Source organism: Anas platyrhynchos, chromosome 3 (genome assembly GCF_047663525.1).
Source record: "Anas platyrhynchos isolate ZD024472 breed Pekin duck chromosome 3, IASCAAS_PekinDuck_T2T, whole genome shotgun sequence".
Taxonomy (NCBI): domain Eukaryota; kingdom Metazoa; phylum Chordata; class Aves; order Anseriformes; family Anatidae; genus Anas; species Anas platyrhynchos.
Genome location: NC_092589.1, coordinates 106134253 through 106160924, shown reverse-complemented (window position 1 = coordinate 106160924; position 26672 = coordinate 106134253). Strand labels below are relative to the sequence as shown.

At 42.0% G+C, this 26672-nt stretch overlaps 1 protein-coding gene across 8 annotated transcripts in view; it reads right to left on the bottom strand.

Moving 5' to 3' along the window:
• LPIN1 (lipin 1) overlaps window positions 1-26672 on the bottom strand; it is a 76600-nt gene that overhangs the window by 43141 nt on the left and 6787 nt on the right. For 3 of the 8 annotated variants that reach the window (XM_038176802.2, XM_038176799.2, XM_005010582.6), the window contains exon 2: window positions 12553-12609. In XM_038176802.2, coding sequence (XP_038032730.1) covers window positions 12553-12609 — 57 coding nt within the window. Of the gene's footprint in view, window positions 1-1602; window positions 2267-2300; window positions 2429-10462; window positions 10613-12552; window positions 12610-26672 lie in introns of those variants that run through there. The other 5 variants (XM_027455247.3, XM_072036441.1, XM_013106873.5 and 2 more) reach the window with 4 other exon arrangements.

Below are 26672 nucleotides of genomic sequence, written 5' to 3'. Positions count from 1 at the left end.
TTGCACCTGTCTCTCAGACCAAAACCAGAGCCTGGATTTACCTTCTCTACAGAAACAGTGAAGGCACTGTGCAGGACTTAAGCAAGCCTCAGTTTAGGTCCCTCCTTTGCTACAGGATTCAGCCATCACCTTGTCCAAATTACTAAGGCTAAGATCTAGAGGATGGTTAATCCCTATCGGTTTCAAGCGAGGTCTATCAGTGTGGCTATATCATGTGGCAGCACGCCAAGCTCATCCAAGTAAGACAGAGCCAAACACTCTCCTTGCACATTTTTGTCCTGGGAAAGGGAACCTGGACACACAAGCTGTAAAGGAGCCAAAAGCAGCCACATTCCTGATGCAGATGAGCTGTGGGGGAAGAACTCCAGAGCACTCTGCTGGGCCTAGTGTGGTCCTGGTTGTTTTGCCCATAGGACAGCAGACCCTAGCACAAATCTGATTATGTGCATTTTTTTGTCCAGACTTCATCACAGTCACAGCAGTCTGAGCCTGACCACATTCCTGCAGGTGATTTGACAATACTTCTCATCAACCAGGGACAGGTGCAATTCACTTGCTCATGACCAAACAGAAAGCAGCGTGCAGCTGGCTCAACACCAGAGTAAGAGCATTTTGCTTCCTGCCAGCAGAAGTACTTTAGGCTTGGGATTATTCTGGGCTTAATTCTATTAGGAACTATTTGACTCCCATTCCAAGTTAGCTATGGACAGTGCCAAAAACTGCAAGTTCTTGTAATGGCCACTGAGTCAAATGGATCAAATGTCAAACCTCTTCCAAGCTGCTCGTCTCTCCCAGAACCTGCTCACTCACCCAGGCTCGCACCCAGAAACAGACTTTGACTTTCAGGTGACTCGGTTCTGGTATTGCTGAAAATTCCACCGCTGCCTTCACTACAATAACTGAAACATTATTTGGTCCAATACTTTATAAAGTTGCCATAAATGGTACAATATTCTCTTGAGAGCAGCTGAAGTCACAGACTCAAGCTAAAGACTCAAAACCTGCCTGTAATGAAATCCCACATGCAAACAGAGGGAGAACTGGCCTCTAGTCCTACAGTCAGGGTGGCTATATCCAAGAGAACTACTTCATGACTAGGTTAAGTCTATGACTGTGGTTGCCCACCAACCTCACAACTCTCCCAGTCTTTCCCTGGTGTAGGCACTGAAAACAAACACACTAAAGCCATACAAAACAGACTGACACCCGCTTGGTACTGCACAAATAGGATCAAACTTCACAACAAATTGAAAGTACAAACTGATCCTTGAAACCAAGAACTTTTGAAGTAACGAGTGAATATATTGTAGTCACATCCTGTGCTGCTCCACTGTATTGTTCTGATGTCAGAGGAGGAATATAAATCAGAGTGGAAGCACAGCAACAGCTCCGCTCCATGCTGATACCTCATGTGACTCAATGTCATTTCTTCCAGTGGGATTGGGAAGTAAATCCATTGTTTGAACTATACAAGTGTTTTCACAGCTTAAAGTGAACTCTTAGTATGTTTCAAATACTTTCTAGTCTGTGTGTTCATAGATAAACAAACATGTACACCTGCACATCCATTGGTATGGAAAAGGGCCAAAGACTGAAACTTACCCAACTCCCTTAAGTAGATGTTATCAGGTGGTCTGTACTCTGAAATGGAGCTATCAGAAAAGCAGAAGGTATCTAAAACCAGGAGAAGATATTTTCATGGCTTGGTGCCTAAAATCATAACATTACTGAATCCACTGTCTCCCACCTTTTCTCCATTTTTTTTTTTTGATGGAATTAGGCTCATTTTACTGTAACAGGAGCATATCCGTCTGGCTTCTAACTGGATACACTGATGGCAGCAAAACCTTAGACACGTAACATCTGCCGATGTTTTTTCCCTAAGACAGCACTGACACAGTTAAAACCACCGAGAAAACAAACAAAGCACACCAAGACCCGCTCCGGACCGAACCAAATCCGAGGTTAATGGGCCTGCCGAGCCTGATGACTTTACACGCGAAAGGAGAAATCATTTGCTGGTTACCCTGCAGCATCAGCGCTGAGCAACCCTTATCGGCACAGGCCTCTGCACAATTCCTCTTCCTGACGGCGATAACAAAAACCCCGCACGGTTTTGCCCCTTCTGCAATCCCCAGAGCCTCCCCAGGGCTGCCTGCCTCCTTCCCTCCTAGCACCGTCGCCCCCTCCACAAAGCACCAAGGCACAAAGCGGCTGCCCAGCCCGCACCGGGGAGGCAGCTGCGGGTCCAGCTCTCCCCATCCATCCCTTCCTCCCCACCGCACAGCCCCGGCACCCACCTCCTCCTCCTCCTCGGCCCAGGCTGCCTGGGGCCGCTCCGCCCGCCGCAGCCACAGCGCCGGGGCCGCCCCGGAGGAGGGACCGGGGCGGGCGTGAAGGGAGCCCCGGGACGGGGCTGACCCTGCCCGGCCGGGACCCGCCTCCTGCCGGGCCCGGCCGCTGGTGCTCCACGGGGTCGTGGAGTGGCTGAAGGGAAGGCAGGGCCCTGGGGCAGCTGCAGGGAGCAGAGTTAACGGGGGAGCGCCTGGGTTTGCTGGGCCTACCCTCCGTGTCCCTGTAGGGCCCGGGTGTAAAGCGCCTGGTGTCTGTCAGGGACAGTGCTGGTGTCTGTCAGGCGAGGTCTGTGAGACCGCTGCCAGAACGGGAGCTGGGTGTGGAGAGCTGGCCCTTTTTGTGGGGACAGCAGTGGTAATGTTTACTTAAACCATCCCTTCACGCTTGTAAACAATAAGCAGGGAAATAACACACACACACCCCTGTTTTTTTTCACCCCCATCTTGAGGTTTGCTCTTGGGGAAAAGCTGGGAGTGGAAAGGGGGGATTGTTCTGCCCAGATGCTGAGCAGGTCCTGGAAAGGCAAGGATTACAGTCAGGGCTCCCAAATTCAAATGCTGGAGGCAGTAAGAAGCATTTCTTTCAATATCATGGCACATAAATGTGATTAAAAGTTTTTCAGATACTGGTTCCCTTCCATTAAAACCCTATTGTAACATCCTTTTGCACGGGGTGTCTTATGCAATGAAATTGTGATGTGGATGGCCGTTATAAAAATGATCTGATGGAGATAGGTCCACGCTTTTCAAGTCAGCAAGCAGAAGTGGGTGGTGCAAAGTGCAAAGCAAATGAGCAGGAAACAGAAAAAAAAAAAAAAAAAAAAAAAAAAGAGGACAGAAAACATGCACAGAAAAAAAAGATCAAAGCTCATATGTTAGTTGAAGAAGAGCCTACCAATGTTAGGCTTGAAAACAAGTTTTTCAGAGGTCTTTTTCATGTGTCTACATGTTCTAGTCCCAGGTACACACAGCCGAAGCCTGGGAAGAGTTCCTTGTTGAGTAATTAGCAATTAAATCTTCCATTTTCTGTTAACTTTCCAGTTATACTGTAAAACAATCTCTCTGCAGTCTCCCCTAATGCAGTTCACCCAATTGTAATCCTTTAAACTTCTTTTTCTTCCACAGTTACATGTAGTTTTGTTAACTCTGGCTCAGTGCGGGCTGATCTTTGGGCAGTTCACAAGAACAGCTGGGTGATGTAGCCTGATGTACCCTCAGAAACTCAAACTCCTGTTTGCTGTTCTCTGTTTCCAGTTACAGGAATACACTAACAATTTCATCTATGTTTTAGAACAAGAAAAAAAAGTCAGCAAAGGCAGTTTCTGCCAGGGCACAACAAACGCGGATGTTCATTTATTCCCAAAGACAAAACAATATGCAACTGAGCCCAGAAACACTTGCATTTTCATTTCCCAGGCATATCATATCCAATTCCTTGTCAGCAGTCATTGCAGGCGATGAGACCTGCTGGTGAATAGCCCCATCCCTGCCATAAGTACAAGATGCTGTGCCTGTGCTGCCTGTGGATCCTGACCAGAGCTCTGTCTGCTGCATTCATGTGGAATGCGATCCTGTATCATGTTCCCTCTGAGTGGGTGGTGTCCTCCAGCTGTAACAGTCCAGGACTGCTTTAACATACCGTTCCACTACAGTCTTTCCCTGCTACATTTAAATAAAAACATAATCATAACATATTGAATCAAAACCACTGTCTTTCCACAGCCTCAGCAACACCCGCCCTTCTCTGCTGCTTTCAGAAATCCAGTAAAGAGCCTCACCATTGGAAAATACTGTACTGTGTTCAGCTATTTACCAAGCCATCTGCTGCTTGACGTAAAATAGCCCACAAAATAATACTCTACATTTGTAATGGTTCTATGTGCTGGGTCATGTTTTCTCTTCCTACGTTGCTGTGAAAATATAGCCATGATAGAAATAACATGCTGTGAAGAATGCCAAATGTTTTCACAGCAACTATAAGCTTCTGTTAACATCAGGAGATCATCTTAGTGCTGCTGTTCTTACTGCTGGTGTGACCACAGGACAGGACAGTGTTCCTTAGATTACTTCTGCACCAACCTCTGCCAGCTGATTCTGAAATCCTTACTTTTGCAGTACTTTGGCTCACAACTGTTCTCAACAGTTACATCTGTCTAGATAACCAAGCACTAGTACATAATCTTTTATACCATACAAGCTTTCCAATGGTTGTGGATGTGAGTTTCTTTCTGTTCCTTCACTGATTTGCATCCATCTGTTATGACTCACCTAACTCTTGATTCCTGTCCCAAAAAGCTCACAGTTTGTCTATTCAGTTTGTGTGCTTACAGTTCTGGCACAGTGGAAGTCTAGCCTAGGATCTGGGCTCACAGTTACTATGAAAAGACAAGTAATAAAAGAGTTGACCTGTGTAGTCTTTTGATAATTAATAAAACTGGATTAAAAAAATATATATCGAAAAGCACAGAAAGTTTAATAAAACTCAAGCACAGATTACTAGAAAGTAGTATGCAAGTTTATGCAGGAAAAAAAAAAAAAAATCAGTTCTGTCTTGGGGCACTAGATTTTCCTGGCAAGTATGTTGGCCAGTGACCAGAATTTCCACTCAAACCAAAAAGTTAATTATTTAATGCACTATCAGTCATGTCTGGCCTTCCCCCCACTAAAAGTGGAGTTTTCCTTCAGGCACGTAATGCCTGGGTTGTGAATTACTGCAATTGTTAATGCATGCAGACTGGGCATGTAAAAAAGATTCAGAAAATAGAAAAGTTCAGCTTTTAGTTAATTTATAATGAGCTTGTAAGCAAAGAGGGCTCTGGAATCTGCTGCTGATTTTCACAGTATTAAACTCAGTAGCTCAAGGAGTATAAAGAGTTGATCTAGTTTTATTCCAGAATAAACATTAGAAAATAGTTGGACTCTTATTCTGTAATTATCTAATTAAATGTTCTATCATCTTAACAAAATTATAATTCTCCTAATGTAAGCAAGTAGACATTTTAATATAGCACCTATGGTACATTCAATGAATAATTGAATCCCCTCTCTTGTTCACATTATTTTTTCAATTTATTTTTCTTTTCCCTTCAAGTACAATTATCTAGTATTTGAATTTGTCCTTCATTTGAAGGCATAGTAGTGCTGGTTACTGCAGCGTGTAAATCCTGGCATTTAATCTGCTGGGCTTCTTTGAGAACTTTTTAAGAAAAAGTGCAAACAGAAGTTATTTAGTTGCAGAGATTCATAAAACATTTGGTCCCTTTGACTTCAACTTGTTGCCAGTTTTGTGTATCCTGCTGCTTTTGCTTTGTCTCTGTTCCTGGGATGGACTGTTCCCACTGTATCAGTGTCAGCTTCTTCAAGATCTGAGGAGAAAACAACCTCAAAAAGAGGAAGAATGCCATCCTTGTCCAACATAAAGCTAAACAGGACAGATTTTATTCTTTATTCCATAGGAAAAAAAAAATCTTGTTTTTGTCAGTCACTTCCACCTGTCACAGTTAGGCAGATGCTTCTGGCCTGCACCAGCTGTAAAGTCTACCCCACCTGTGCTCCTTGCACTTTGCCAACTTCAGCTTTTGGATTTTGCTTTCCATACGGTCACAGTTCCCAGTGCTGTAATTGTCTGCTGACTCCCATCGGTTACATGCATGTTGGATGACTTCTTAGACATCATTTCCTGTTAGACATTTCTTATCTTACTCCTTTGTCCTCATGCTAAGAGGTGAGGTGATGGTATCATCCTCGGAAGGACTGTAATGTCCTCAAAAGGACTACAAAGTCCTTCTAAGTCAGTGAATAAGGGGAGTGAAGGTGAAAGGAGAACCCAAGTATTATTTTGTCAGGATTGTGGGATCGTAATTTTCCAGGAACTGTTACAAAGGGAATTAGAGGCAGGGCAAGAGGCACTGATCTTGTACCGAAATGTTCACCTAATGACGCATATCGGCTCTCATGCCATCAGGCTTGTATTGCATAACCAAACTTGATTTTGAACTAAGTACTTTTGGACTTGATTTTGTGACAGATACACTGTTCTTAACCTGTCCCTCTCTGAAAAAAATAGTCCTAAAAGGGGGATCTGTAGTCAGTGAACTACTGAAGATATATATTTTTTTTCCTTCTCAGAATGTCAGAATGTAATGTCTTGACAATAAAAGTTCTTAAAAGAGCCTTTTTTTTTTCTTTTTTTTTCTTTTTTTTTTTTTACATCCACATCCAGCCTTGCAAAACCATGAAAACCTCAATGCTTCCTTTATATTCTAGCAACTCTTTCCACAGTGAGAACCCAGCTCTCTGCTACAGAATACTTGGCTACTGAGAAACAGAGGCATGCATTGACTCCTATGATCCAAACACAGCCAAAGCAAAAGAGGGTAGGAGTATTCAAATGACGAACAAGGGAGGCTAAATATACCAGCCCTGTTGGAGGTCCATTTGTACCAGCACAGTCTCATCAGGAAGTAATTTAGCCCAAATCGGTAGCTTGAGCTCTCTAAATATAATCTTAGGATGCTTAGAAAATCGTGAGTCCTGTCAAATCAATCACAATATAGGAGATTATGGATATAAGAGTGAAATCATCAACGTGCTCTTTCCTCAGCCAAAGCCCAGAATTCCTGAGCAGGCATGTTCAAACACGGGCCTGTGCTCTGCTCAGACAGAAGGCATATTGATGTTTAAATGTACACACACACCAGAAATGAAAGATCATATACACCTCCACAGAAAAACCCTCCATCCTGTTTTGGACTGAAATGCTTTCCAGCCCCAAAGCTACCTTTTCTTCAATCCAGTGATTTCATGCATGGCTAACAAAGCCCAAAACACTGTTTTCAAAGCACAGCAAATGAAAAGCAAGATGATCAGTATTGTTTGTTTGGGACAAAATAGTACAAAACATGCTTTGAGAATTCCGAATAAAGCTGCTGTACATCCCAGGTTGTAATCTCTTCTTTGCTGTCCCTGTGCCTCTTGCAAATGAAAACAGTAATGTTAAAATAGTGACCTTAATCCTGAAAAGATATTCAGAAACCAATTCCTTCCGTTGGGAAGATTGTTGCTTTCTTCATAGTAATGTCTACGGTATCTGCATCAGACTGCCTGCAAATATTGAATTATCCTCCTAAACAGGTTCTTAAAATTATTGCTTAGGGTCTGCAAAGCAGCACATCACATTGATTCCCTGTATTGTTAGTTCATTACTATGCAAACTAGTCCCACTTTCCTGTAGCTAGCAAAAATTTAACAGCTATAGCCAACTTAAGGTAAAGGAAGATACAGAGATATGCTGTATACAGCTTTTCTTATGGTAGGCAATGCATTAAGTGCTAGTAGAGCTCATATTAAAGCTCATCCTGTAACTCCACTGGCAGAGTAACGTGAATAAAGTAGGTTTTATGATAAAAGTAACGGTATCTGGTGTTTTTCACTGTGACAGATAAACTCTTTCCTTCTGTGCAGACCAGTGTCTATCTGAGAGTGGTCATTCTGCACCTTTGCTTCTGGAAGATTTCATTTTGTCCCATTTGTTTGTAGTTATAAGAAGCAGGTATACTTGGCTTTCAAGTCAGAAATGTCTCTGTGTATTTCTTGAAAAGGCACTTTTCTGCTTTTCCCCAATTCAGCAGTGCCACAGGTTTGCATCCTGCACCCCCAGCTGAAGGGGGCCAGATTTACTTCTGTGGGGCTTTCTGTTACAGTGAGACGAGAGCACAAGTACGAGCCTTGGCCCTCAGGTCTTTGCACATTTTCCTTCCGTTCATTGCCTTGTGCTGAGCTGCAAGGAGACCTCAGCTGGGCAGCAGCACCTGGCTCCACAGGTTTCATATCTCTCTGATCTCCAGCCTCTGACTCAGCATCAGATGGTTCAGGGGGAGAGATAAGGTACTGCTGGGGGTAACTCTTTGAAAGGCATTTTCCTTGCACTTCTCTTCCATTGGGATTTTAGTGATTACAGTTTATAACAAGGCCTGTGCTTGTTCTGGATTTGAGGTATAGTCATCCTTTGAATGCTTGTAATAAGATTTTTTTTCAGGCAAAATTTGACTTGTATGGAAACTGTAATGTTTAAAAATATATATGGCTTTAAAAATGATCTTTTCAGTCTTACTTGCTGTCAGAGCTACCAATCTTACTGCTTTAGAGATGATTTGTTCTCAAAAATATATTGTTACTGATGAAGATAATAATCAAGATTGTACTGAAATCCTGGACACAAATTAAAGCACAGAATTAAATCCATGCAGATGCAGTGACAGGACAATAAATTCTCTGTAATTACTTGCATCAAATCCAGGCAATTAATCCGTACATAAGGTTGTTTACTGCAGTCTTTCCCTTATCTAAGCATGTTCACTCTTAGTTTAGGCTCAGGACATACATAAAATTCTTACTGGTGCCACTAAGTCAGATATTTTAAAGCAGGAATATTGTTATTGATTTCAAATTTGTACCTAATATCTTTCTTTATGTCTGTGAGGATGTGCATATGGGATGTTATGTAAAGAACTGGATTCACTCTTATGATTTCTGCATCTGGAGTATTAAATGGTTAACAGATGTGATTGGCTTTGCAAAATGATGAAAATATTTTATTTCAGTTTCATGTTCAAATTTCTATGAATGGGAGAAGTGTCCATGACAACCCAGCAGTAAATCCTTTCCTCCAAATATTATTGACATCAAAATGCGTGTAGACTCTCCAAAACTGTCATGGCACAACAATCTCTGAACATGCTAATGAATGTTATACGCTTCATCTTCATCAGTCTAAAATTATTTGTGAAACTAAACTGTGTTGGCGTGACTAAGAATATATCAGCCAATCTGGAATTTGAAAATGATGTATTTAATGGAGGAGCTACAGCCTGCAGATTTTAAGTAAATATTTTCTTTTTTTCCTGTTTTGTTTTGTTTTTGTTTTTGCTGTTGTATTGAACACCGAGCAGATATTGTAATTTTATCTCAATGGGAAATTTAGGTATTTAAATCTTAATATTTGAACAAAGGCTTTGAAACATAAATGAGTCTAAGCATAAAGCAGACACAAGCTTTTTTCAAGTGAAACACCTGTCTGAAAGGAAGGTTATTATGGATATGTAATCTGACCAAACAGTCTGATGTATTCAAATGGCTCTCATGAAGCAATAGTTAATTGTAAGGAAAACTAATTCAATGCTGAACTGAGAAGTCTGAAACAATTTTGGTTGGTCCAGTATTCAAATATTGTCAAAGAAACCCTAATGAACTCTGTCTGCTCTTCTTACCATTCTCTAGACTCTACCTTTACATAAAAGGCAATGAAGGTAAGTAACTCTGTGTCCAAGTATTTCTGTTCACAACTTTAAAAAAGCTTTCCAGCACTTGCACATACAGAACTTTTAAAAAGTATTTTTCTGTTGTGTTTTTTTTTTTTTTGTTTGTTTGTTTTGTTTGACAAAATGGCTGCATTCAGGAATTAGCAGATTGTGAAACTTATATCGCCCTGCACCATAAATTTGGTATCAGTGTTTCTTATATACAAACATTTTGCATAAGTCCATGGCAATCATTTACTTCAGTGAAATTAGTGAAATAATTTCATTAGGTCTAGCACATTCTGCCTTTGTCCTGGCAGCCTGAATGCTTTACATATTCTGTTATGCAAACCTGAGAATTCATCAGAGACTTTGCCCCAGTCCTGATACCAACAGTTTACCCTACAGTTTATCTACTGCAGAAAAATCTACAGACCGTGAACAGCCTCAAACCTAGCAGCTTCTGCCTGTGAAAGCAACGTGAGCTGGTTTTCCCATTGCAGGCTAGCGACATTGTGCTCGGCAGATCACGCGCAAAGGGAACTCAGGCCCCATGCTCTGTCCATACACAGCAAGATAATCCCATTCAAACCAGTGACCTCTGCAGATTTACACAAGCAAAGGGTCTTGCTCATTGTTTGAAACAGGTGATTTTTTTTACATTAAAAAAAAAAAAAGCAAATCTATGAGTAGGCAAGCAGATAGTGTTTTGCATTGAGCTCTGCAGTAGTAGAAGAAGCTGACAAAGGCCTGGTCAGAAAATACAGAAAATAAATATATTTAACAGAATAAAAAAAAACAAAGTCATACCCACAGGTAGCTCAGAGTCATGTCAAGGTACATGTCTGCTTCTGATCTGGCCTCTTCAGACACCCTGTTTTTCCCCATGTCCACCCCCACAGTGCAATTTGGGCACAGACAAAAAAGCCTGCCTATGTAGTCAGCCCGGCGATATCAGATGCCCCTCCCCTGCAGCCCAGTTCATTCACCCTGTATGTTTTGCATGTTGCTTGCCCGGGGATGGGATCATCACTATTGCTCATCTACCTTGTCCAGGTCATGTTATTTATCCTGTGTAATTCTGTTTCCTGTGGCAGATTCTGTTTGATGCGGTTTTCTCACTTTCTGTTTCATACTGCAGGCTGCAAGACTGCTACCGTGTCTGTGCAGACATAGGTACAACCTAGTGCTAGCATGTCTTGTCTGCAATACCCTTTGTGTTATTTTAGTGGTTCATTAATTTCCTGTGATTTCCCTTCCACGTAGAATGTTTTAAATATTGCACGTCTATGTTACAAAATTGCTTCTCCTCATCTTCTTCAGGTGTTTTTATACTGCATTAGGAGTAGTCTAGGACAAATGGCATAATAATGAGCTATAAAAATTCATTCAGAATTTTGTCCAAATAAAACACAAAGTGATACTTCTGAAAGCATAATCTTACAATAATGCATTATCCTCACGTCTTTCAAACTTCATAACAAGTTCAAAAGACACATTTCACTTGCCCAGAAGATGCTGTAAAGTTCAGAATCTCACCTGAATGCAGATCCAGATGTTGCCCAAGTCTGGAATGGAAAGACCGCATCCATACCGTTGCTTTAGGTGTGTTTAATTTTCAGATTTTGTGCTGTTCTTTGCTAATTGGAGCTGCTTCCCTGTTCATTTTATTTGCATTTTGAATTCCCAGGTACCTTTCTGTCTACATAGCTCAGATACTGAAATGGATATGCAAACCCAACCCGACCCAACAGCAGCCAACCTCACCCTCGTTTCAGCCTGCCTGTTTGACTTATCCACCTGTCCACTTTACATGACATCGCTAATATCAAACTCATCATATAGATTAGATCCTCGATTTGTGTTGGCATAGCTCCACGGAAATCTTCACCTACATCTGTCAGACCCAAACTGAAAAGCTGCCAGGCTCTACAACCACCTAGAGCTAGCTACCTGTGAGTCAGCCACAGCCTCCTAGATCAGGAAGGTTCCTCCATAAGTCATAGCATATCTTCTACACTGCACCGGTGTAGGTTGCGTGAAACATGTGAGCAGGATCTACATGAGATAGCAATGTGATGTGTGATACTCCACCCAGGCTAATGTTCCGTGAAACCCACACAGAGGTCTACAGGGACTCCAACAGTTCAGTTAAGAGGATGTGTCTGTGTGGCACTGCTTGGTGCTGGGTAGAAATGCCATTGTCCTACATGTGATTTAAAACATGTCAGCCTCTAATTCCTCTGCCCCACCATCTCCGTAAGAGTAGGTCACTGCTGAGGAATACAGTTCAGAGTCACTTAGGAAGGAGCAGGTTGTTCTCTGACTCTGCCTTTTCCCTCCCTCACCAGTCATTCAGCAGTGGCAGATCTCTAACTGGGATGGAAGTGCCATCCTTTCTCTCATCATTGCTCCTGGGAGTATATTTGTCCAATTTGTGGTTGCGTGTCCCAAGGCCACTACCTCATGGATGTGCCTTACAGGAGAGCAGCAGCAAGGCTGCCTGGGTACATGTTCCCTGGCTTTGCAAATGTCCCTTAACCCACATTTGCCACAGCTTTGCTTATTTTATTCTTATTGCCCAGGCTAAGTGCCAAATTTCCTTCTTTGTTTGTTGGTTTGTTTTTGATGTTTCCATCTTTACCCTGCTAGTACCAGCCCCATGTGAGGGCCACAGTTGCACAGTCTCCCAACCTTTCACAGCAATATCAGTTCCCCCTTGGGCATCTGGTCACACAATGTCCAGAGAGTGACACTTGGACGTGCTGTGCTGGGTACTGGGCGGTGGCCAAGCATTAATCTCTGCCTTATCCCCTTTTCCCAAGGACCTGCCTAGCTTCAAGCTAGGCCTGCCATACAGTGCTGGAGTTAGAAAGTAAATAGACAATAAAATTCCTTACATTTAGATTGCGAGTCCAGACGTTTCGAATCCAACCAGGATCTTTCATCAGTGGAATCTGGGGGAAAAAAAAAAAAAAAAAAAAAAAAAAAAAAAAGAGAGAGAGAATCCAGTTAATTGACCATGCACAGAAGTAGTTAATGTATCCAGGCCTCAACTACTGTCTTTGAAACTCAGCTGCTGTAATACATACTTCCCCTGCAATTCCTTTGTAAGCCACATCCTCACTTTTTATCTTTACTGAGAGATGTTCTCAATTCCCTCTTTTTCCACCATCTCAGTTTTCATGTTTTTGTTGTTCTTGTTGTTTTGTTTTGTTTATTTTGTCTTTACAGTAGGAATTAATCATCTGCTAGTAAGCTCTATATCATCTGCTAGAGAGAGCTCAGAAGCAGGGGATCCCTGTGTCTGTTTATTCTTTTGCAGGATGGGGATGCCCAATGCAAAGGACTGAGGCAGAGCTGGAGTCTTACCCTGCTAGCTAGGGAGAAGACCTTTTCATATAGCAGCATCCCTGGCCTCTATGGTACAGGAAGATCTGTAATATCTAGCAGGATGAGAGAAGGCAGTCTGTAGGACAGAAGGGGCCCATTTCAGCCCGTTTGGAGAAACCTGAAGTTAAGGAGCTGCACAGCAAAATCGGGACTTTATCCTGTGAGTAGTCCCTTACTGGCAGACAGCACAGGATCCTCAAGAGTGGCTGTATTTCAGTCAGAGCCCTAAAGCTGAGGTGGCACATAGCAAGTACGATGACCTCTTTCTGAATGAGTAGAATATGCATTCATTCTGGGAATGAATACTGAGTTCATTTTTTAAAAAGCCACAATTGTAAGACATTGAAATGAATTAATATCTAATGAAAAGGGTGAGCTCCCAGTTTTGATGAAGATGAGGGGATTCAGTCATCCTTCTATTAAACTAGAAAGAAAAATTACTTAAGAAAAACTCTACATTATATACTATTTCTTATTTCATACTGAAATTTTATACTGAAAGGACTAATTCTACATGACCCACAAAATAAGATGATATATGAAAGATTTTCCTTTGGTGTTTAGTAAAATTAACATTCAAATACAACCAGGTTTTCTGGTAATGTGTGTTCTGAAAACATTCATGGTCCTTTATATTCAAATATCAAAAATTTTCAAACACAAATGCTCGCCAGAAAAAACAGAAGTCATTTTGCTCTTCATTGTTCTCAAGCTATATGAGACCCAGAATACTCCAAGGGATCTTAATGAGCATGCAGAAAAGGCTTGAAATTATCCCTTTCCTGAACTATCTCTCATTTAAATATGGCTAATGAAATACTAACAAATAAGAAGGGATCAGGAAAAAAAAAAAAATCACCCAATTCTGGTAAGCGCAGTTCTTAAGGGTTCCATTAATGTTCATTACACTCACACACTCTGTTATATATATAATTAGAATAACATTTTGTGTGGATGACACAAAGTTTGGGGTGGCACCTTTAGGAGAAGACAGTAGAGGTCTGACACGTAGCCCTTCTCTGCATGATAATACCATGCACCTGGAGCCTACCATTAAAGATTACACCATGCTCCTCAAACACAATTTACCAACTCTCTCAACAACCTTATAGGCCAGGAAGTATTATTAATTCCATTTTCCAAATGAAGAAACTAAGATACACCCTGATTAAATGACTTACTCCGGGTTACCAAGGAAGTCTAGCATCTGAATTAAAAACAGATCTCTTTCCATATGGCCCATAATTTTAGCAAGAAGAGTATCCTTTCCACTCTCAGAAGCAGAACAAAAGTACTGGTATTGCTGCACCAATAAGGAAAAGAACATAAATATTCCTGAAGACTAAATTATTAATTGAAATGTAGGTGCCTGTTTTATGCAAATGGGTGATTTAAGATAATTACATATTCCTGTTGCATGTGCTGGGTTGAGTTCAAGATGCCTCTTGTTGCTTTGGTGACCAAGGTGGTGACTAGAAGATATCATAGCAGTTGACAGCTCAATGTTATTACTAAATATATAGAACATGAAAGATCAAAGTCACAGTGTTTATGTGTTTTCTTTCTTTGTTTGTTTCTTCCTTCCTTCCTTTCTTCCTTTCTTCCTTTCTTTCCTTTCTTTCCTTTCTTTCTTTCCCTTTGTTTTGTTGCCTATTTTTCTCCCCTTTTCTTTCTATCTGTCTTTCTTTCCTAATAGCAATCAAAGTTCCTGATAAATCACACCCATGATTAAATAAATAGGAACACAATAATAGGAATCTACACAGAAAACAGTACGTTTCATTAGCAGAGAAGTCAACAGTGTGTTGCAATAGAGTTGGTAATTGTACAATAGTGCTGCTGCTTTTGCATTCAGTTCCTCTGAAAAACATTGATCAGAGACAGTCCCGTAAAACATTCTTTGTGTGCTGGTGTAACAACCACGGGACTCTCCAGGATCCCTGCCAGCAGTTTAAAAGTACAGTTAACATTGCAGTTAAGTATTTGATCTTTAGAGTTGTCTAATCTCTGTTCCTGCTTGCATTTGGAAAACAACCCTAAGGAGCTTTCATTCAGTGCTGCAATTAATGGGAAAAAAAGTAGTATTTATTGAATGGTTTTTTGTACATTGTTTAGCGTGCCCTCTTTTTCAAGGTGACTGCTAGAAAACAGCTGTCCTACTTAGTGGGCTTGGAAATGCAAATTGACCTGAGTGAAAATTATTTTAAAGCAGACACAATGCATCAAATCTTTCCTTTAACTATGCCAGCATCTGTAGTCATTCTGCTGACCTTAGGAAGCAAAGCTAACACAGGCAAAAGATGACCTTGTGCTTAAGCCAGTGAAATAGGACACAAGGCTATTCCTGTACTGCAAAACTAAACAGAGGCAGGGCGCAGGCGGAGGTGCTGGAGCAGCCTCATCTCTGCCCTAACACTGGTGGACCAGTGCTTGGCCCCAGCCTGCGAGCAGCTTCCAGCCTCTCCTGGCACAGCAGAGCATTCCCAGCAGGCAGTCGCAATGGGGCCAACCGGTTTGGGGGGATGAAAGAGCTTGATAGCAAGGAGGTGACTAGGTCGTGCCAGGAAGCATCAAAGGCGGAGGATTGCCCTAACACTGCTTAGCTGACTTGCAGCTGTGTAGCCAAGGGCTCAGATCTCCTCTGGAGCTACTTGAGCCTTCTTCCAGGCATGTGGACGTACCATGAGCACTGCTGTTGACCTCAGTTCTTCTGTTGTTGAATAGGAATAATGTCCTCCTCAGCTGTTATAGTAAATTTATTGATGACACAAAGCAAAATTTGCTTTTTAACTTTTGAAGAGAGGCTTCATAACACTATTTTGGCCAGTCTGGAAGCATTAAGCCAAGCTGTACTTTGCCCAGCTAAATGTGAATGAGACTCAGGATGAAAATTTGTTATACATGATAGAAGATGGAGTAACACAAAAGAAGATTCAGAGATAACATGTTATGACGTGACAACTGCAAAACAATTAGTCTGTATATTATCCCCTCAGTAGAGTGTGGAAAAAAAAATAATCATCTAATATAAAAAATTGCAAGAAAAATGAAAAGGTGACAACTGTTATCCATGTCTCTTCAGGAGAGATATGGAAATGCAGTGAGTATGAAATGCAACAGGAAGCATTTAGGCATTAGGAAAACTTTATAATATCAGGAGTAGGCAAGCTCTGGAATGGATTGCCAGAAGAGACTTGAAATCTTTCAGAGCAGGGTAAACACACGTTTGTCAGAAACGTTGTAATTCTAGTTGCATTTGTCTTTAGGCACAGAAATGAACAGGACGATCTCTGAGTCTCTTCCAGCCTTGTATTCTGCTATTCTGTGATAAACTGACACAGCAGGATGAGGCTGCATTTTTAGGAGCCCTTTCCTAGCAACAAAATCTCACAGTGGAAAAATTCAGAACCTTGTGGCAAAAGCCCCATCACATGAGCTGTGTTTTCAGCCTGACTAAGAAAACAGTGTAGAAATGAGCTGCAGGGAACCATAGCAGAATAGCCAAAGGACAGGACAGGTGACCTACAAGGTTCTTCTGTCTCAAACTTGTGACTCAGTTGCATGACATCATCTGGCCATTGATTAACTCATCACACTGATTGCAACAGCTGTTGTAAACAAAGTTGCTCGTTTGTGAATTACTCACCTCATTTAAATCTGGTTCCTGCAGTAATAATACCTCCTAATGTAGTTAAGTGCATGGTGTATGTGTGCTTCTTTGCTTTCCTGCTAGTACCAGCCAGAAACATCCTATTTCTTCCCCTGAGGGGCATCTTATTTTAAAAAACAATTATAAGACCCACCTCAGATGCCCAGAGGTGACTTACATTTTCTCTGCATAGTGCAGAGCAGCAGATCTGTTCTTTCACAGATACCCAGAGCTGGTGCCTTTGATAAAGTGATGTTATCTCCACCACAGGGTCTCTTTCAAACAGCAAAGAGGAAGGAAGGCCTTCTTGTCAGATAAGATGATGATCCTAAATTCAGCACATGACTGGATTCCTTTCTAAATGGCTGTTTACTGCTGTCCTGGTTTCAGTTAGCACAGAATTAATTTTCTTCCTAGTAGCTGGTGGAATGCTGTGTTTTGGCTTAGGATGAGAAGAGTGCTGATAACACCCCGATGCTTTAATTGTTGCAGAGCAGTGCTTATACTAAGCCAAGGACATCTCAGCCTTTTGCTCTGTCCTGCCAACGGGCAGGCTGGGGGTGCAGTAAGAGCTGGGAGGGGACAGACCCAGGACAGGTGACCCAAACTAGCCAAAGGGGTATTCCATACCATCTGACGTCATGCTAAACAATATATAGGGGTGGCTAGCCGGGGGGAGGGGGCCGGACTGCTCGGGGTTAGGCTGGGCATCGGTCAGCGAGTGGTGAGCAATTGCATTGTGCATCACTTGTTTGTACATACTATTATTACTTTCCTATTATCACCATTGTATTATTATTGTTATTATTTTTATTATTATTTTGTTATTATTATTTTCCTGTCTTATTAAACTGTCTTTATCTCAACTCACGGGCTTCACTTTCCATTTCTCTCCCCCGTCCCAGAGAGGGAGGGGGGAGGGTGAGCGAACGGCTGCGTGGTGTTTAGCTGCCGGCCGGGTTAAACCACGACAACTGCTATGGGAATAAACCCATTTCCTAGTATCTAGCAGAGTGAGGTTTGACTGACAACATTAAGTTTTGCTGGAGAGGTGTGGCTAGAGTCAGGTGAAGCTTGGGTCATCAAAAACCTATGTCACAGAATAGGTTGCTGTGCAGAAATGTCAGAAACAACCATGGAGAGCGCTGTCAGAAACTCTGTGAGTTCCTAGTCAAAAGGCCTGACTTCTTAACTCACAAGGCTCAAAGAATTACTGTTTGCATTTAACTTCTACAAAAAGGCTACAGAATACAGCTGCTGGTCTGTGGGAGGTCACATCTGGGGCTACAGCACATGGAGATGAGCACATCACCATTTATATACTTTGAAACATGAAAATCATAGTCAGGCTGCATTGTATGAAGCTGAGGAGGCCCAACACGAAACCTGTTCTGTTCTCTCGCCTCACCTGTGTCATCTCTCTCCAGTCAAAGGAGCCATTATCCTCAAGCATTCCAGTAGCTCCAGGGTCCCATCGAGTTAGAGGCACGGTTATAGGGTGGGAAGATCCCGAATGACTTGAGGCCTTCATACTTGTCCAGCCCACAGTGGTGGCTAGGGCAGCTCCTGCAGCGTGAGCATAGGGTTCCTCTGCCCATGTCACTTCTGGAAGTACAGAAAGCTGCATTTTGCACTACCTCAAATTCCTAAATGATTTTAACCTATGCTGAATGCATTGTAGTAATCCAGTCTCTAAATTAAATAATAATAATAATTAAATTAAAAAGTAAGAATATCCATGACATTCCTGTCCTAGAGCTCCAGGCTCCTTGCTGTGGGAGAAGAGAAACAGCCCCTGATTGCTCTGATCTGTAGCAGGCACCAGGCTTGGTGGTTTTCAAACCACATTTGAAAGTGACTTTGAGGTAAAGGTAGAAATAAGGACTGGAGGAGTAATACTACACAGCAAGTAAATTATTCACCCCACCACAGGGTTAATGCATGAGGCTGCAGTGCCAGTCTCACAAATGCACCCGTCTGGTACGAATTTCCTGCCTTGCGTCGGTTTTGAATTCTTTCTCCCGAGCTCCCTCCCATCTCGTAACCTTACGTTAGTCACTTGCAGAGAAAATGATCAGCTATTTATCTCAAATCTTATGACACATCTATAGGCAGCTGGTAGAGACCATTTCCTCATCTTTACCACGCCACTAAGAGCGTGTTTGAACACTGCCTCCATTGGCTGGCGTGGTGGCCTCACCACCACACCTCCTGCTTGCTCTTGGCAGATATTTTAATCACTGTAGTTAACACTGCACCTGGGAATGTTTCTCTTAGGCACTACCCCAGGCTACCAAAAGGTGTTTCATGAGGTGATGTTTCCACATCACCCGATCATCACACCCTCACTCACGGCACCCTTCTTTCCAGACCCGGTGACCTCGCAGCCTTCTCCTCCACAGGGCAGCCTCACCATTGCACCTCAAATGGGGGCTACCAAGTGCAGCTCACCACCAAACGACCCAGGAAGCCCATATATTCCTTTCACTGGAGAAGGGTTACAATGAGAAGCAGAGCTTGACTGCCTTGTCCTCACAGTGAGGGGCAGAAACCTGGCAGACGAGAGAGCTTCAAAATGGTGGCATCTACACCATACATGCCCTTGCATGTTGGACTTAGCCTTGCGGCTAGCTTTGGGATGTCCAGGCCCTGTTAAGTACAAGGCCAAGGACTTCAGAGCTAGATCTGAAGATCAGCAGAATATGGGGTTTACACCCACGAAGAGTCTGGAAACATTTGCTTATGCAAGATGAATAGAGACCAGACCAAATGTACACCTGCCCCATTTGCTTTCCTGCTGTGACACCTGGTACGTGCTTAGTCCTGTACACATAGGATCCTCAAGGAGAGAAAAAAGGCAGGAGCAATTAAGCTATTGACTTAAATCAGACATATTCTGGTCAAACAGGTACAACAGCAGAGCTCAACCTGGAGAAGTCTTGTTTACAGGCTTGAGGAACTGGGTCTGTGACACATGCTGAACCCCAGCCTCCACAGCACCTAGAAGTAAGCAGGAATAAAAGCTACTGCTGTGTGCCAGTCAGATAACGTGGGCACAGACTGTGTGTGTTTTCACTTGCTGGTAAATTTTGCCATAGGCCATGTACAGACAACTTGCTGAAGCTTGTGGGGGATCTCTCAGAAAGGCTGTAAGAAAATGAGTGTTTCTCTGATTCCATTTAGTCTTCAGGTAAATCTGGGCATGAGGTTTAGGATTGTGCCTTGGATCAGAAAGATCACACACTGAAAAGCTGTAAAAACCTTTCATTTTGTGAGACAAACCTTTAGCCTATCATAGCTGCTTCCAGAGCATGGCATAAAGCTTGTGGCAGCAGGTCAGAATTAATGGTCACATTTGGGACAGATCCTTGAAATTCAGGAGGGCTTGTTGCTCGCTTTGGCTGCTCACTTTGCTTGCTTGTAGGCTTTTACTCAGAGGTCTTCCCCCTGGGTATCACAGCTATTTTAAACTGCAGATGATGCTTCCCAACCCATTGCTGCCCATTGATTTGTGGCAAGCCTCCTGTCAGATTGCAATTTATGCAGAGCAGATTAAATTTTGCCACAGACTGAAGTTTGTGGCACAGAGTCAAGTGCTGATATCTAAGCACTTATGTGTAAGTTACAGCCCAGAGTCAGCAAGTGTACCCACAGAGTAACGTGACCATCAGGTTTCAAGATATGACTTCATGAAAGAGTGATAACAACCCTGTATTAAAGTGCAAGTGAATGAAAAATCATCTGATTGTTTTCACACTTTTCTCTGTCCATCAATAAATAAATAAAGACAGATTTCTTATGATTCCTTCAAACCATACAGGCAAATTTTGCAGACTCAGATGTACATTGCTAACTGCGGGGGGGGGAGGGGGGGGGGGGGAAGGGGAGAAAAGTGTAATTAATTGTCTTTTATGTTATCTTCAGTTTTTAAATCAGATTTGCTAGCCACAGCTTTTTAGGGAATAAGTTTCAGTCATTTTGTAGAACAGGTCTATCTTTGTAACACGGAGAGGGCAGGACTTGTGTCACAAGATCAGGTTTCTGGATGAGAAACAATGAGAGAAGGAAAACAATCCTGCATCTCGGGGAGGGCCAGGAAGTTTGGAAACTTCCATTGTGGCTGGCACTGTCACGGGCTTTCTGTCCTTTACTGAACAACCAGGCTAACCTCTCTCTGCCTCTGTTTTATTGTTATTGTTGATGATGTTTTGTTTTTGTTTTGTTTTGATGTAAAATAGAGAAAACAGCATCCACCTCAGCCTCCTGCTATGAATCTGAGTTTCTCAATGCTAACAAAGGTTCCAAGTTCCTTGGGTCAGAACATAGGGTTCGTATGTAGTAAAGACTACGTATATTTAAGAGTAAATACAAGTTCATAAATAGACTTTGGAAGCAGTTCCATGCTGGATTTTGTCCAGGAGGCCAGAAAATAAGGAGGAGGGGAAACCTAAGTGTGCTCTTCGTTGCATGTGATTTGTTTTTCTCACTAACGCTACATGCTGTTCAGGACTATTTCTAGGAAAAAGGAGGTGCTCATAAAAACCAATCAAAATGCACAACAACTTTGCTGAATAGTAGAAAAAAACACGTGTGGGACAAGAGGAAGTTTTTGACTCATATTCTCAGGCAGAAACTTTGCAGAGTGCAATAGGGCAGGAGCATTTTACTTCCGTGCTGCAAGTATTGTATTGTTTATGTAGAAAGATTTAAAAATCTTTTTTTAAATCTATTTTTAAACATGTTAGTAATCCCTAGGTCTTAACCAGGCTTTAATTAATACTAAAATAATTGGTTTGGCTTTGAAATTGTTCCAACATGCAACAAAATCACACTATTACAAGTTCCTTGCCTCTCCTCCTACTTCCTTCAATAGTTTGCCTAACACAGCCTCAGTGGCCTGGCATCTATCACTTTTTTTTTTTTTACATGATAACATTTTTCTCCATCCATTTCAGTCCTATGGGTGAAGCTTCACAGATGCCCCTGCTGTATAGCATAGAGCTTTCATCACCAGCATATACTCCATGTGGGGCTGGCTGATCCTAGGAGAACACGACAGCTCTGAAAACTCATTGCAAGTATCTCTTCTGCACCTTTCTCTGCTGCTGTTGATGCTAGCGAAGCATCAAAGGACAAGCACCTGCCCTCAGGAATGCTCTGGGGCTCTGTTTTCTGGATTTGCAGCTTAAGAGTGATATGGAAAGATGAGTTTCAAGACCTGTGTCACAAACCTCTTCCCAAATACAGCGACATGACCAAGGACATCAGAGATACTCCAGGCTAGCAGGATCCATTTCTGTAATTAACTTCACAGATTCTAAAGTCAGAAAAAAGTGCGATACTAACAACAAGAAATAATCTGTTTGCTCTAGCAGGCTCTGGCATATTTACTGGTTTTCTTTTCATTATGCAATTCCCATCATGTAATTATTCCTACATGAAGGGATTCCCGCAGAGAGCAAGCACAGAGGTCCAGCTGCTCTTGTTTTACTTCAGTTAGCAACACAGGACTATACTTTTTCAGAGACTGTTTCACCCAGTTAAGAGTCTTCATTATGTGGCATGCATTCAGGATGAAGATTTCCTGCCTTTTGATTGGTTTCTTCAAAAATTACCTTAAATAAGGTAACCTTTGATTTGGAGTGCCCATGGTAGACAATCCTATATTCTGGACCCTCCTATATTCAGACCAGATGCACATTTCTGGCTTTAAGGACAGACAATGATCCATTCCCCTGACTTCAAAGCCATCTTGCTTCAGTGAGATCAGATCCTGGGGCTGCCCCTCTCACCATGGACATCCATAATGAAGATGGCTACGTCTGGATTCATGTTCTAATCAACAGGAAGAAGTAGCATTGCTAGAGCATGATCCATCTGACCTACCTTAAAATGGCATGTAAATGGTCCTCTGGCCTGTTACGGGAAGGCCCTTTCCATAGCAGCCTGCTGTTCTTTCTCCTTTACCTTTTTTTCACACTTTGTCCCTACAAGACACTTCTGCCTTTGTACCTCGCCTAAAGCTTACTGCTTCCAGCAGGGGTTGCAGCTCCATGCGACAAAGGCAACATTTCTTCAGCAAGATCTCATGGGTAATGGAAAAAATGAAAACAGATGCAAATGCATTCTGAAAATCAGTACAGCAGTCAAAACCATTTCATTTCTATGAGTATTAAATTGTCCCAAGGTTTACAAAGGAGAAAAACATGCACTTTTCTACTATTATGCTCATTTTTACTATTGCTTTCTTGCATTCATCAGTGCTTTAATTGTGGTCCACATTGTACAGGGACAAAACAAATAGTTTGTGCCAAGATCTCCCTTTTGTGCAATCCTCCCTACTGTCTGGAGGTGAGGGATTTCCAAAAACAGTGTTCCAAAATCTGGTCAGTCCTTCAGTGGCCTCTGCCAGTGGAGAACAAAATAAGGAACTGCCTGTCCAGCGTGGCAATGTTGTGCACGTTCCCAGCAAGCAGCATCTTCCCTAACCCTGGCTGTTAGGTTGCCTAAGTAAGCTGATAGTTCCCTCTGTAGGCAGCAGAGAGGTAGAGACATTTCAAGGAATTATTTACTCCAAGGGGGTTGTTTTCTTGGAAACCCATCGGTGGGGATGCCCTTCTCTTTCCACTAAACCCAAATGCAATAAAAAAAAAAAAACATGCAGCAGCCTCTTTGGCTCCCTCTGACATGGGTGGAGTTGAAAAGAGTCCATGGGAAAGCAGGAGGGAGGTCACGGGGAACCAGAGCCCAGCCGCCACGTGAGGAAGGGCTGCAGGCTGATGCCTCTGGCCTTTGGCAGCCCTCTTCCATGGAGGCTGAAGGCTCCCTCAGCTTCTGCCAAAGGTTAAGGGGGAGCGCTGCTGGGCTGGAAGCAGCTCAGCTACTGCATGTACCTTGTAGAGAAAGAAAGCAAAGTGACCAGCCCCTCTGAAAGGTAAATATCTGGGTGCTGTAGTGCCAGGTTAGTACTTACTTTATAATGTTTTCATGTGTCACAGAAATGTTCCTCTCCCATCCTGCTGCCCAGAACCGCCAAGAAAACTGAGTCGGAAACTTGACCATTGCCTCTCCCTCAGCATTAACCTGTCACCCATTAGGCACAAGCTGCCAGCAGGAAATTAGACACCTGCCTCAATCTTGTTTTTGCAGTCATTAAAGTGTTGGGATAGCATGTCTGCCAACCCCCTATTAATAAACCACCTTTTTGTCTGTCGTGGTGTTACGCCAAGATAAAACGCTGTTCTCCCTCTGCCATTCGTTGTCTGTGCTTGCAGATCCCCAGGGCTGACTCTGACACAGATTTCCTTCCTGCTCCATTCCCTAAACTACTGAGATTTGTGCAGCACTCATAAGAGGAGGGAGAATATCAAAATCAGTGGGCTCATCGTATAAATAAGGGTTAGTGCGTCACATAAATAAGGATTAGTACATGTTTTCAGCTGTACCATGATGGCCTGGTTACACACAGCCTATCACCCTGAGATGAGAAGAAGAGAAAGAGGAAAGAAGAGAGAGAGGGAGAAAAATATTAATTTTGAGGAAAAAAAAAAAAAGCTTTATGGCACAGTTTATATCCAAATGTGTCGCTGCAGAGATGCTCTGTGGACATCTTTACAGGCTTCTACTTTACAAAACCTAATACAGCTGCCAGAGGGAAGCAGAAGGGAGCAATAAAATGAAAATAAAGCAAACTTCCTCCTTCTATTCTTTTAACTCTCTTCACTTATGTAAATTTTTACAAAGGAGAGGAAAAAATATTGTGTTTGCCATCTGTTTATTAAATCCCTCTTAAATTGTATACAGCACAGCCTCCGTGAATCTCAAAGCATGTTACCAAAGATGTTATTAGCATAATCCCCCTTTAACAGATGGAGTAACTGAGAAAGTTGCAGTGGTTTGTTGACACTCATCCAGCAGCACCAGGGAGAATTGCTTTGTCACCCTGAGTCAGGCCAGCACTGCTCGGGTTAGGCCAAGAGCTGCCGATTGTTTCTCAGTCTCAGACGAGAGTCAAGTCTTACTTGATTTATATTCAAGTCATTGCCCCTGTTGCACATGCAAAATAAAATTTCCAAGGGAAGGGATTTATGAGTACCCAAACGTTTTTATCAAAGGCCATGTCTGTATTTCTTTAAATTAGCTCAAATTCCAATGACTATTGCATTTCCACCGACCCTCCAAAAAAAATGCTGTGGCTTGGCCAGTGAATCTAACTGAGGATGTAAAGATGCAGGACATTTAAATACTAACAGAAGAGTTAGTTTCCTCTTCTTCAAGTTTAATTAGTTTTATTTTAAATTAGGCTTATACAAATTAAGGAAACTGTTGTTTTTTCAAAAGAGTTTTTCATACAAATATTTTTAGCAATTTATTGATTAAAGAGTGCATTTCTATTTAATTTCCTAAGCACCCCCCTGCAGAAAAAGCCCCCCATAAGATGTCTTTCATAAAAATCTCTAAGCAAAAGCTGGGAGGCTGGAGGTGCTCAGACATTTATGCTGAAAGGAGATCCCTGAATTCTCTACGGATTTCTCAGAGGTGTTTACTGAGATGGACATCCCACAAAGTCCCGCTTACACCTCTGCCTTGTGTGTTTCCACCTTCAAACGCCAAAGAAAAGGCAAGTCCACGGGGTGATAAAATGTGTAGGAGAAGATAGGGTAATCTATCAGATTTCCAGATTGAAAAGGAAAAATAGTGATTATATTAGCAAAGGTATGCAGAACTCCAAATTGCTACCATAATACCTAAGAAGGAACCAGATTGCTGTATGGAGGATGTTAACATCAAAGCTGCGCATACAGAGGGTGAGCAAAGAGGATGAGCCAGGCAAACCCAAGACCAAGCATAATGCAGATAGAAATACTCCTGAGATGTACAGCACTGATGAAAAAGTAACCAAAAAAAAAAAAAAACTCTTTCATAGTAGTTAGCAAGTCTGTTGGTATACAAAACACCTAAATGTAAGGATGATGTAAGGAATCGTTTGACTGACCATGGTGGCAAGGAGGCTGTGCTGCAGAGGCTGCAGGCTGATAATTATTACCACGTCATTGTCTCTTTTCTAACAAGGGAAAGATAAATGCTAGGCATCAGCCATGAATGATGTGTGTGACCACTGGAGGTCACTTTTGGTTCAGAAATCCTCAGCTTTCGAGGCCTTTGGCAGCAACAAAGAATACCCAAAAGAAGAAAGGAGCACAGCTGGAGCTTGCAAACTTGCTCATAAAATTTCATTAGAAAATATTAATTTCATTTTAGGATATGTTGCAGACCAGAAGGGCTTCAGAGGATACTAGCAAATTACTATCATGAAACACGGATTCTCACAAAAAAAAAAAAAAAAAAAAAAAATCCATACTGTGGAGCTTTGCAATGTGAATATTTTGGCCTGAAAAACAATGATATTATTAAGTAAATGAATTAAAACAACTATAGGGTTGCGTTAGAATCAAAAAGAATATATTTTCTTCCTTTGCACCTATGCAGATTACTGCACTTTCATGAAACTGGCTCAAAATTTTACAAGAACAAAGAAAATATTTAAACTATTCACCTGATTCATGAATCAAATACCATGCACATCTACCACTTAGCCCAAAAACTCCAAGTTTCAAGCATTTGCCACTGAAGAAATAAAGAAAGAGAAAAGAAAGGTAGCAATATCCTGCCCTCATCCCTTCTATTCCCCATGCTTGTTGGGCAAAAGAAAAATTGGTTGTACATTAGAGCAGTACATTTCAGTTGTGATGCCACAAAATCATCATTGCTCTGAGATCAGAAAAAGACTCTCACAAAATTCAGAAAAAAAAAAAAAGAAAAAAGAAAAAAGAAAAAAAAAAAGGCTGAGGAGACAAGAGAATATAGGTACTAAATAAATCTATCCTTCCAGTGTTTTCTTCTTGGCCTTTCAGAAGGGAGGACGCAGAATTTGTCATGAAGGGGCATGTCTCTATTGCCTGTTAACAGTGCCTGTAA